Source organism: Zea mays, chromosome 7, assembly GCF_902167145.1.
Source record: "Zea mays cultivar B73 chromosome 7, Zm-B73-REFERENCE-NAM-5.0, whole genome shotgun sequence".
NCBI lineage: Eukaryota > Viridiplantae > Streptophyta > Magnoliopsida > Poales > Poaceae > Zea > Zea mays.
Window position 1 is genome coordinate 5,502,894 of NC_050102.1, and position 12,367 is coordinate 5,515,260.

Below are 12,367 nucleotides of genomic sequence, written 5' to 3' on the forward strand. Positions count from 1 at the left end.
CGTCGTTCTCGGCGGGCCGGGCTCCCACTCCGTGGATGCTTTGGCCTCGGCCTCTTGTTGAGCCCATGCATGCATGTTACTCGCGCGCGTCGCTCGCCACTTCCAGGAACGTGCAAGTCTCCTAACCCGATCGGCCGATCCTCCTCATCTGTGCAGATATATCGTCCCTACTACTCTATAAGTATTTATTGTAGGCGTCCACATGTGCGCCATGTTCTGCCTCTCGACGCCCATCTGCCCGCGCGCCCCGCTCGTGGGTGCCCCCGCTCATGTGGCAGCCGCCTTCGCGTCCACCACGAGATCCCCGCCCTTCCCATGGAACCCCGCTCTGCATCCCTCCCTGAGCTCTGTCGTGCCATCCCCGCCCTGCCCCCCTCGAAACCCCGTTCCTTCCGGCCCCGCCCTCGCCCTCCTCCTCCCACTCCGACGCACTCGAGAAGTCGTGAGCCAACGCCGCCGCTTCCACCTCCGAGTCCTTTGCGGCACTCAAGGCCCATTGTCCCCGCCTCCCCTTCCCGCGCCGCCTAGGTCTCGTTGGACAAGATGTCGATCCGGGGTCGACGAGCACTAGACCTTCTTCGGTTCTCTAGCGACCCTCCCCCACAACCACGGTCTCGCGCGAGCTTGGTCAGCTTCGTCAGCGAAGCTGGGCAGCAGGCGTGGGCAGTCGGGCGCGAGAGCTTGGTCGGCTTCGTCAGCGAAGCTGGGCAGCAGGCGTGGGCAGTCGGGATGGTCCAAGGACGCCAGCTCGCATCTGGCGGTTTCCGTCCGCAAAGGTAGCAGCAGACGTCGCCTTTGACCATCTGTGCCTCGATCCCGCAGATGCTTGTCCGTGCTGTTAAGCTTCTCAAGAACCTCCACTTCATGGCGAAGCCCGCTGCGATTGACTTGATAAGAAGCATTATTCAGGTTTGAACTCTTTCTTTTGTGTAAGCAATGTCAATCCACTAAAACCTCTTCATGTGTAAGCACAATTTCACATGTCTTCCATGTTATACAGATTACTTTGCATATTCATCTGACCTTGTAATATGTATCATGAGAAAGAAACATTCTTCTTTGTAATACTTGTTATTTAATTAATGGTTAGTCAGATTGGAAATACTGCAATCTTTCTACAAATTCGCATGCCTTTCTTGCTTCAAAAAAACTAAGGTTCATGCATTGCATTGCTAGATTGATCGGTCACTAATATATGGTGTAAATTCAACGGCACCTCTTAATGTCTTTCATGACGTACAGTAACAATCTTCATCTTCAGTTCGATTTCATAGCTTGTAACTACCAATCTACCATAGGATCTTACATTGTGTTAGTCTACTTATGCACCCCCTATTTTTCAGGCTGAAGGTGCTTCCACAGAGCAGGCATTATCATCAGCTCTAACAAGTATTATGGATGCGCTGAACAGTACTGACTGGAATACAAGGAAGGCTGTCTCACTAGCTCTTTCAAGTATTGCGATCAGTTCTGGGTATTTGGTTACCTCTTTCAGAAATTCCTGCCTTCGCTCCCTTGAGTGTAGTAAATTTGACAAGGTATTGTATCTCTTCACTCCCTTGCACCTGTGGAATTTTATGTTGTAACATATTTCCTTTTATGTTTTATTGACTTAATGCCTCCTATGATAGGTAAAACCGGTACGTGACACCATTATATACATGCAATTCAGCTGTGAAAAGCTATTCCAGGGTCTCATACTCCTGAACCATGAAGCTGGATCATCAACAAAAGGTACAAAATATGTCCATGTAATTTACATTTAACATTTGATATTAAGAAAAACAGACAAAACACTGTTTGTTTTCTTGATTTATTTCAAAATCCATTAATCTATATTTTATAAAAAGTTAACATGCATATATCTTTCTTGTTTTTCTTTAAAAAAATATTACCAAAATAAATAGGGTAAGCTAATCAGAACTCACATGATGTTTGTATATATATAAGCAACACTCTTCTCATTTGCCATCTCTTCCAAGATTATGCATCTTAATTCAGAGGTAATCAACTAAAAGAATCAAATATGAGAGGGTCCTTAGTACCCCTTAATTATTTACACATATTTAACTACAAAAGTATTTGAGTTGCTGATGAGGCAGCAATGTTATTGCTTTTAGTTTTTTTTCGTGGATCATGGCTAATATTACACATTCCATGGATTCCAAACTTTTCTTTGAGTTCTATTATTCAAAAAATGTGAGTTTAAATGGCTATAAAGAATACCACAATACCATGTTAATACCTTATGCTTTGTGATTAACGTGTAATGCTGCTAGCTAATGAGATCCTTCTACTGTTTCTCTGTTATTAATAGATAATGAAGTCAAGATTTGTTGCGAGAACCAAAAAATTACGCTAATGGTTATGAGGTAATTTCATGTGATTCTAAACTGAATGGTTATACCCTCTCTTCTTTTGATTTGGCCACTGATATACTGAAATAGCCACTAATATACTGACAGAACAAATCCCTAAAAGGTTCCATACGATGCGATTAACATATGATGCGACCACAAAAATTGAAGTTGATGGTGATGAAGATGGTGGCGGCTAAGAAACTGCTTGTTAGTCAAACCCTTGAGGAGGATTATTTGGATATTGAAACCTTATAAAAATTTCAGATGTTAGATTATATGCAATGCAGCTAGGTGTTTGAAACCTCACCACTAATGTTTTTGTGGGTTTTTGTCATTTTCCTTCTTAGTTTTCCTTACTAATATCTGTTTTTTTTGTTAGGCGAATGTAGTTGTCGGAGGCTATGGTGGATACAACACAAGATGGGCTCTTTTCTTAGTACATCACGTCGTTCCGCAGGTAAGACAATTCCATCCATCCTATAACAACATGGTAACTGTTTTTAACTTTCTAATTTATTAATCGCTGGTGTTAGATCAGGTAGGTTGTGGCTAAGAAAAATGAAGATGGTGACAGCTAAGAAACTCTAAAGCCACTTCTGATTCACATATGAAGCGACCACATAAATTGAAGATGCCGTGACCTGGGAACAGATTTGGTAGTAAGCATTCCAACTCTTCCATAATTATCTGGGTGATTTTACCTTAAGCATCTGGGTGATTTTTAGTATCAGGGTGACCTAGGATTTTTAGTATGAGAGTGACCTGGAATTTTATATTACCAGTATCAGTTCACAAGTCTAAATATACTAAAATTAGTTCACAAGTCTAAATCAGTTGACAACAGTTACTGAAAGATACTAAAATCAGTTCACAAGGATACATAACATGATGCTCTTGGTTTGTTGGTTGCTATGAAAAGATCGAAATAACATGATGTGTAGGTTCTCATTTGTCTAAATATTGTAGCTATATTGTGCATCTTTTTATTGCTACAACTTGAAATGCATAGTTTTCTTTAGATACCCTATTAATCATTTAGAGAGATAGAGTATATTTATGTGTTGTCATTTCTTTCAAGCATCATTAATTTGAGCTCGTCTGTTCTACTTTGCACAATTTTGATTTGCTACTATTCGTTGTTACAGAACTTCAACTTGATTTGTGGAACTTTAACTTGAATTAGGCAATACTTTTGCATAATGCTGATTTGCTACTATTTACAGAGATATTACATGTTTACAAAGATGCTCTTTTACCCCTTTTTTCTATTTAATTTACAAAATATCTTCATCCATGTGGGATACTTTTTCATATTGCAAATATGCATATAGATTTTCTTGTGCCTTATCTTTTTGCCATTGGAAGTCGATTATCCACATACTACAGAAATGTCTTGCTATTCCTTGTGTGATACGAGTAGCAACTTACGCATAGAATCCCAATTACGCCTTATATTTTTTTCTTTGCTGGAAATGGATTATTTACAATGCTGAAGTTACCTTTCAATGGCAAATTCTCATGTAGAGCCACCTTTAATTGTGATGTAGAGAGATATCGGTATCATTATCTAAAATATTATCACAAAACTGAGGGAGAAACAAAGTGCTATCTTTTCTTTCTTTTTCTTTTTATCTCGTGCTATATATGAATTAATCAAAAGAACAATTAGTACAACGTGAAGATATTAATGAAATGCATGTGACCCTGTTAGGAAGAACCGGCGAGCGATAACATGTTCCAGTTTTAGAATATATAAAAAATAGTCTCAAATTGATTGTTTGTTGAATCGGTTGTCTGAAAAATCTTACATTCTATAACATACAATATGGTAAACAACGAAGAGTGCATCTGTAAACATGATTTCTGCATTTCATTTGTTAAGTTATGTATTAATGACATGATTTCTCCCATTACTTATTGGATTTTGATGTCGCTTCTGGGAGTGTCTGATTGAATGACATAATTAAGAAATAGAAGATTACTTCCCCAATATCTCTTCTTCCTAATCTCACCTTTCACAGCTTCTGAGTAACAATCACTTGCTATTACTAACTGACATGTCCACTCCTCATATGTGAGATATTGGGGTTGATATATATATATATATATTGTTCGTTTCCATGTAATTGTTGTGCACTAACATTTATTGAATAATTTGTACACCGTCGCAATGCACGAGCACTCACGTAGTGCATCCATGATAGATCGATCCGGCCAGCTGTCGTACTTGCCACATTGCCATCGACCGGTTGCTGTGTCAGCGTCAGGTCAGGTGCCTCAAAATAGAACAGTGTTAATGAATAAAACCAACACGCAAGTCCACCGGATACACTATTCACTATCCGAAACAGGCTTTTGTCGAGTGCCTAGTGATTTGCCGAGGATAATTTATCGGACGCTCGATAAAATATTATTTGCCAAATGCCACTCTCAACAAACAAATACACTCGACACAGATCTCATTTGCCGAGAGCCAAACACTCGGCATAAACAGACGTTCGGCAAAGGAACGTTTGCCGAGTGTCCATCTCTAGACGAAAGGCGACTCTTGAGAAAAGACCGTCAGCAGTCGTATATAGTTGACGACCGTTAACAATACCGAATATCAGGAGTTGACACTCGACAAACTAACTTCTTTGGCGAATGTTTTCTAGGCTTACCAAGTGACTGAAGAACCCGGCAAAACAGTTGTGTTATCTGTCAACTTCCCACTATCAACCCCAAAAAAATCCAACTCTGCTTTACGTGAAATCACTGCTTATATACCTGGTATTGGCCATAATTTACAAGAAACGTTCTGTAGTATTAGTAAGAGGAGGAGTGTGAGATATGGCATTATTCGAGGAACCCTAGACGCTGTAAGAATCGTCAACAAGAGTGATTAGAAATTGCCCTGACCCTGAAATGGGGAGCCTGTCTGCCTGTCGCGCGCCTCAGCTAGCTTGCCGCAAGCCCGCAACAGGCTCGGCAGCACACGCGCACTTGCTCTGGTGGAGTGGTGGCATCGTCATCTCCAGCCAGCCTCCAGATGGTCTCGTATCCCGGGCACCAGCAGACAGACGAAACATGCCTGCCATGCATGTCTCCTCACTCGTGGAATGCTGCATGCTCCTCTCGTCTTCTTGTGATGCGTGGGGTTTTGGCGAAAGTTTTCTTGCGAGTGTATAATATTTAATATGGCCCACCACACTGGGATTATATATGGTGTGATCTCCACCTTTCTTGTGCCGACGGATCACAAAGCCGGTTCTTGTATTATTAACTGCCGACCACACTGCATGCTCCTCTCGTCTTCTTGTGACAGCATTTCTCGTCGACGGTGGGGGCTGCTGCTCGGCAAGAGAAGATGGGAAGAGGAGGAGGAAGAACGGCTGGAGTTTGAAGGAGAAGATGGAGTGTAGGGCACACACGCACATCAGCGAGTGGACTACTAGTGGAGAGAGAGAAGTAGCAGAGGTACGAGAACACAATGGCGGTCTTCCTTCAGTCACTTGTGCGTCAGTCCAGTATTGTCGAACTAGTAGAAAATGGCACGATTGGAACTGAAGTGCCAAGTTTCCAAACAGGCTTGTATAGCAATGTTGCACTGTACTCCCTCCCTCCTATTAGTTTTCGTTTCAGACAACGATACAGTCTCCAAAATATAAATTTGACTATTTTTTAAAAAAATATATATATCAATAAACTTTTAATACATCTATATTTTTATAAAAATATTTTTAAGGTAAATCGGTGCATATAAATATTAGGTTTCAGAATTAAATAACAAAACAGTTATTTGTAGTTACAATTTTATAAGTTTGACTTAAAACCTTCTCTAAAACGACAAGTACGTGTATCTTAAAATTAAAAAAAGGTAGTATGATTCAAAAAAATACTGATGAAAATTTAAAAGAAGTCGGGACTGCTGTTCGTATTGTCTCGAGTCTAGAAGATGAAGCCCAGTGGTTTTTTGGGCCTTCATGAGTGAAGGAAAGTACATATAGGCCTGCGTTTGCATCCTCGGGCGATTTTTTCTCGAGCATTTGTGTACTAGTGTCTACTGGATTCCACACACGTACAGCCAATCAAGAAGATTGCTGGCATTTCAGGGGTTTAGCTCACACACACGTGCTGCTATTCACGAGGTCTCTGCGACTAGGATTAAGAGTCTTACAGCTATTGCGCCTAAAAACTCTAAGTACTAATTTGGTGACAAAGGGATCACATAAGGATTTGAGAGGATTGAGGGGGAAATGAACTAATTTCCCCTCCAATCTCTCCGTGATTACTGGGCACCAAATCAGTCCTAACGGGACAATTGAACTTTACTTAATATAGTAGCCTATTTAACTTGAAATTTAACATTCCACCACTTTTCAGGGATGGAGGATGTGAAATGATTTTATGTATCAATAGAATTTATTTATACTCTACAATTTGTAAGACGCTCTTCGGCTCACTCCAGTGTAGTAAAAAATGTAGCATATAAATATCTCGACATTTTGCTAATAATTGTATACAAATATATTTTGTATAAAACCTAATTAGCTTAATTGATATGTGTCTAAATTACTATTATTAGAATGAAATTCAATTCTAAGGATCCAAACGGGACATAATAAAAATCCTAGAGATAGACTGGGACATGAGAAACGAAAAAATTATTAACTTTGTAAAATACATCTAGAAGCTTCCGCTGATTAGATCTATAAGAGGAGATTAATATCTAGAAGATTCTGGAAAAAAAACAAAAGCCAAAGTACATTATAATCAATGTCTGAATGTGTTAGCAAAAATGAGGTGCAACATATAGTAACACTAGTTGCAACTTGTTTTTATTGTGATTTTTTTACATCGATCAAAGTGTTTCAGGGATATTCTTGATTTTTTTCATTTTTATAGCTAGATCTAGTTTATAGAAGCCTCTACATACATTTTAATGAGCTCCACATATGTTATTCTGATTTTCCATGTCGCCATCTATCTCTATGATTTTTCCTTAAGATCTTAGATGTTTAGAGATTTTTTCACGGTTTAAGATCTTCATCTGATCTTTATTGATTTCTTATTAGAAAGTTGATGAAGTGTATGTTTGGTTCACCTTTCTGAACCAGATTCACTGCCAAAAATCTGAAATTCTAACCAAACTGGTACGACAGTAGAATAGATTCCTGAAAATTTGCATGTTCCTTTAGTTCAATTTAGAATCACATCCTACGCTATATTTTTCTAGATTTCTACCATCTATGTTACCTACCTATCATGCTCTTACAGAATCTATAGTTTATAGTTGTTTCAACCAAATATATTTTAGCTTTTCCTCAACCGTCACTTCACAATAGTTTTCTCACAACTCATGGCTAGAATCAGATTTTCTAGAATTTACAGCTAAACCAAACAAAGCTGAAGTCATCTAGAGGACCACTTCTAGCTAGGATAAAACATAGAGAAATTTTTATTCAGACTTTTCTCTCCCCTTTATGGGAGGTCCTATTTCCCCTTATATAGTTGAGGGAGCAGGTAGCGTTAGTTATAGAGAAAAATCTATGTGGTGAGCCTTTTATGCCTATGGGTCATAGGTCGTGTTCTATGCTTCCGACGACCTATTGTTACTGGCTCATATGGCTTCTAAGGCCTTGTCACTTCTGAGTTGGGTTTTGCAAATGGGCGTTTGGAGTTTTTTTGTAAGGAGGCATCTCTAAGGAATTTGTATGGTAGTTGGCCTCAAAGTTCCTTTCCTCTCCTCATGTCTTATTTGGGGGCGCTTGATCACCTTATGCCTATGACAAGGCCCATTGTGGTCTTCCATCGTTGTGAATGGTCCTTGTTGTCCTTCAAAGAGTCGAGTGGTTGGACTTGGACGTCTTTAACATCCTTCAAAATGTAACTGTCTCATTTAGTGAACACCTAGTCGGGCGTGTGCGCCAAGAAGTCACGGAGCCATATATGTGTTAGCCCTGCACATAAATTCATAGGGCCTCCAGATCATGGCACTGGAGAGTCTTATTAGGTTAGTACGATCTAAGATGATTTAGCTTAGAGCAGTTAGGCGAGGCCAACTTGGTCAGGATGACTAGGCAAAGGGTCGCTCGAGGTAACCTGGATTGGTTTTGACTTGCGTGCATTTATGTGGTTACAGGCCCATCACATGCACTATTTAGCAGCCTCAAGTGCACTATAGTCTATCTTATAAGTCAGTCCTATAAAGTCACTCATCAGGCACTTAATATGTTGTACTCGAGACTTATCCATTAAGTTACCACTTTAGGACAGTCTTGAAGACATTTAGGCATGGGGCCCTTGACTTGGCACTAGACTACCACTAGTGGCCCCGTCACATCCTTCAACCCTAAGATAGGGCTTAGACTGTCACTTAAAGTCCCTGATTCATCAGGGCGATCTAGCCCTTGGAGTATATATCATCATGTGTCCCCAAGATGCGATAGGCCCTATGGGTTTATGTCGTTACGTGCCACAAGACACAAGAAGCCTAGGGTCTTATACAGGAGGTGCCCTATGGCATAAGGGCCTTGGAGGCTTATATGGTTAGATGCCCTATGACATGATGGGCCCTAATGGTTAATATCGATAGGTGCCTTAGGACATGAGCGACCCCGAGGGCTTACATCGACATGTGCCTCAAGGTGTAAGGGGGCCGAGGCTAATACCGTCAGGTGCTCTAGAGCACGAGGGGCCCTAAGGTAAATGCCCTAGGACGCAAGGGGCTCCGAGGGCTTATTCTAATATGCCATGTTATATGGTCTAGTAGGCCTAGTTAGGAGCACCCTTGTATAAAACGAGTTAGTGTTGGTGTTGTCTGTTAGTCAAGACCAAGGAAGGCCCTTGGTCATGGGGTCCTGAGAGTAACTACCCTTCTATTGTAAGGCTCGGAAATCAGTATTTCGGGCAAGGATCCTTGAACGTGTCTTGGCAGCAACTCGGGGTATAACCTTCCTCAGGCGCTGATAATGATAGAGATACAAACTACTATTGGTGACTTTGATATTTTTATCGATGTATTAAGAAGTGTACAAGCTTCCCCCTAGTGCTCGTTGGTGATCCTCACAAGGATTACCATGTGAGGACCAAGCTCTCGGTTGGGTACCTCCGTGGATAGTCCAGGCCTTCCCCACAAACAAGTGTGTCTCTAAAATAGCCTCTTCTAGACCACTCCCCAGAACATAGTCATCTCTTTGAACCAAATATAGAACACAGGCGGGTGGAAAACATGGCTAGACATAACCATATATATATATATATATATATATATATATATATATATATATATATATATATATATATATATATATATATATATAAAGAAGAAACTGACTTGATAGGTATTAGTGTGATTTTCTACAAAAATTAGTCAAACCTAGAAAGTTTTGACCTAATAGAAAGCTGACATGATTCTGCAATTCCCAAGCAGAGATTTCGGAAAAGGAGACAAACACATGCGCTCCTCAACGAGAGTGCATGTCACACGTAAATGGCTCACCAAGTCAAACTTTGGGTACTCAACAGCAAAATAACTCTCTAACAGACTAGCTATCTGACTCTCCAAATTGACTCTCTCACTAGCTAAATTTGGCTAGATACCTGGCTAGCAAAACTAGATAGATAGTCTATTGGAGTGAGATGCTACATATAGAGTGTAATATTTATGAAAAGGTAAATAGAGAGCCAAAAATAAAGAGAGTGTGTTTGGTTTGGCTTTTGGCTTTGGCTTTTGCCCCCCTAAAAGTCAAAAGCCAACCAAAGGGCTGGATCCAGGAAGGAGCTTTTTCTAAAAGCCGACTTTCTCGTAGTGCAAAACTGAAAGCACCCCTGGACCTGCTTTTAGTGACTTTTGGATGGAACTGTGAAAACATATATCGAAGAACTTTTAACGACTTTTAGTGGTTTCCACCAAACGATTTTTTGCTTTTTAACAGCTTACAGCCTACAACAGCTTTTTCCACAGCTCACAGCCCACAGCAACTTTTTCCACAGCCACAACCCAACCAAACAGACCCAGAGTCTCTTAGAGATGCTCTAAGGCTTTGTTTAGATACTCTTATCCAAATCTCTAGTATTCATCCTAATCTATGTGTATTTAGGTGGATTGAAGTGTAAATTAAACTAATATTAGAGTATCTAGAGTATCCAAACAAAGCCTAAGGTTGCGACAATTCTCGCCGCCAGTGGTACAGGTTTCACTGGGTTTTGCATCTCATATATATATATATATATATATATATATATATATATATATATATATATATCTTTGCACTCTTTGTGACATATATATACAATTGAGTAGGTTGAGCACATCCTTATTTGCTATGTATATGTGCAGTTGAACGACAAGCTCAGTTGCTGGGAACCTGTAGCACGTACACAATACGAATACATGGCCGCTACTAGAGCAGCAGCTACAGGATAGTATTACAGTACAGGCACAGTATACAACCACCAGCTGGGCTTGAAGCAGAAGCTTTGCCTTCTCTTCTCATCAGTTGAGGCGCTCCTTTGGACCACCCTCTGACTCTGCCCTTATTCTTCAAAATAAACCCTTTTTTCTCTCCCTCTCTCTCTCTCTAGGGCTTATTAATATACCTGGTATAATAGTACGTAATACGTACACTTGTAGTCTTGTACACCCCAACCCCAAGCAGTGCCTCGCATACCATAAAGCACCACTCGAACTTGTTGCCCATCACGAGCAGCAGACTAACCTGCGAGCTGGCGGCGCGACGCCGAGCGGAGGAGCGGCGACGCCAGGCTGCCGCTGGCCCTGGCTGCCGCCGGCGACGTGGCCGGGGACATCGACGACGACGCGGCGTGCCAGCTGCTGCTGCTTGCTGCAGGGTCAACGACGCGGAAGAGCGCCGACGAACCACACGGCTGCTGCTGGTGGTCGCCGTACAGCAGGCGGCTTGCGATGGCGACCTGGTGCCTCGCCTTCCTGTACTCCACGATGGTCCGGTACACCAACGGAATCAGGCCTTCCATTGCAGTAGTGGCGACCGAGAGCTTGCTACCTTGGCACCTTGCTGCTGAGCTGGAGCTCGAGCACGAAGTGAGCCCCCGGCCTCACTCAAGGATGGTATAAAAGGGGGAGCGAGGTCCTCCGTCGTCTCTAGTTAGTCCCTCAGGTCGATCGAGGCTAGCTAGCTAGCTGCTGTTGCTTTTCACCTACAAATCCAAGACGTATACGTCTCACCAAATCCACTGGCTGGATTTTGTTTTTCAAGTGGCATCCGGTGAATGTGAGTCCTTCCGTTGGCGCCCCCCATGCTTATCCGATCCGCAGCTGTACCTGCAACTGTATTACTGATGGTCATCAAGTCTTAGTCTCCGGTGTCTCACTCTTGCTCAGTACGCAGGTGATGAAATCAAAGCGATAATAATTGTAGAGGGAGATGTCAGATGTGAGCTTAAATCTTTGAATCACTTGCTGGTGGCGGGTAACTTTCACTACTGGCAACAACGGCCGGGGCGCGCGGGAAATATAGACCAGATAAGTTCAGTCGATTGATGGCCGACATGGATCTTCTCCTTGAAGATGAATATCAGATATCGTGGATACTTGCGGAGGCGAAGGCGAAGGCGTGAAGCTTCTTCACAACTATGCATCCTCCATTTCTTTTATAGTACATGTTTCTTTAAGCGGCTTGCAGAGGAAAATTAAACTGGTCTGAAGTTTTGGCTATATTATGTACTGTTGCTTTGTTATCAGATACTTGCACTCCTGCAAAAAAAAAATCAGCTTTATTAATAATGCCAGAAGCCCATAACAGCACAGTTCAGTGATATGTATGAAGGGAACCCGATCACAAGATTGATGGTACCATTAACAACCAACTTTTTGCTTCAGCTGCTTTAGTTCACTCAGTCGATGGGACGACATGGACAACTCTGAAACCAAGCACTTGGCAATAGGAATTTGGCGGCAGTACACTCTTGGGTGTCTGCACTCCATTATCGAAAAGACAAGCCAAAGCTCGGGGCACTCACGCACGCTCTCCACCGATGTGCCCTCT

General features: G+C 41.7%; 2 protein-coding genes across 12 annotated transcripts; one reads left to right on the plus strand and one right to left on the minus strand.

Moving 5' to 3' along the window:
* The first annotated feature begins 209 nt into the window (after nucleotides 1–209).
* On the plus strand, nucleotides 210–6,054 carry LOC103631943 (TORTIFOLIA1-like protein 2). Of its 11 annotated transcripts, XR_004851326.1 has the most exons (8): nucleotides 212–909; nucleotides 1,344–1,538; nucleotides 1,632–1,734; nucleotides 2,318–2,372; nucleotides 2,466–2,651; nucleotides 2,740–2,817; nucleotides 2,899–3,019; nucleotides 5,665–6,054. XR_004851326.1 is itself a non-coding variant. In XM_008653793.2 (6 exons), the coding sequence occupies exons 1-5, from the start codon at nucleotides 823–825 to the stop codon at nucleotides 2,946–2,948; spliced, it is 513 nt and encodes a 170-aa protein (XP_008652015.1). In that variant the 5' UTR covers nucleotides 212–822; the 3' UTR covers nucleotides 2,949–3,019; nucleotides 5,665–6,054. The 11 variants fall into 11 exon arrangements, 6 of the variants coding, with proteins under 6 accessions (XP_008652017.1, XP_008652015.1, XP_008652016.1 ...); XR_002263637.1 differs by having other exon boundaries at nucleotides 210–909; nucleotides 2,466–2,567; nucleotides 2,894–6,054; XR_555567.2 differs by having other exon boundaries at nucleotides 211–909; nucleotides 2,894–6,054.
* A 4,574-nt stretch (nucleotides 6,055–10,628) lies between these two features.
* Nucleotides 10,629–11,390, minus strand: LOC100277496 (uncharacterized). The gene has a single exon (NM_001151234.2). The coding sequence runs from the start codon at nucleotides 11,334–11,336 to the stop codon at nucleotides 11,055–11,057; it is 282 nt and encodes a 93-aa protein (NP_001144706.1). The 5' UTR covers nucleotides 11,337–11,390; the 3' UTR covers nucleotides 10,629–11,054.
* Between the last annotated feature and the right edge of the window lie 977 nt (nucleotides 11,391–12,367).

Bases quoted from the DNA above. Each gene is read 5' to 3' on its own strand.
- LOC103631943 (XM_008653792.2), top strand. From the start codon at position 823: ATGCTTGTCCGTGCTGTTAAGCTTCTCAAGAACCTCCACTTCATGGCG. The intron at 1,539-1,631 runs GTATTGTATCTC...CTCCTATGATAG, and splicing joins AGTGTAGTAAATTTGACAAG to GTAAAACCGGTACGTGACAC. The intron at 1,735-2,739 runs GTACAAAATATG...TTTTTTTGTTAG, and splicing joins AGCTGGATCATCAACAAAAG to GCGAATGTAGTTGTCGGAGG.
- LOC100277496 (NM_001151234.2), bottom strand. From the start codon at position 11,336: ATGGAAGGCCTGATTCCGTTGGTGTACCGGACCATCGTGGAGTACAGG.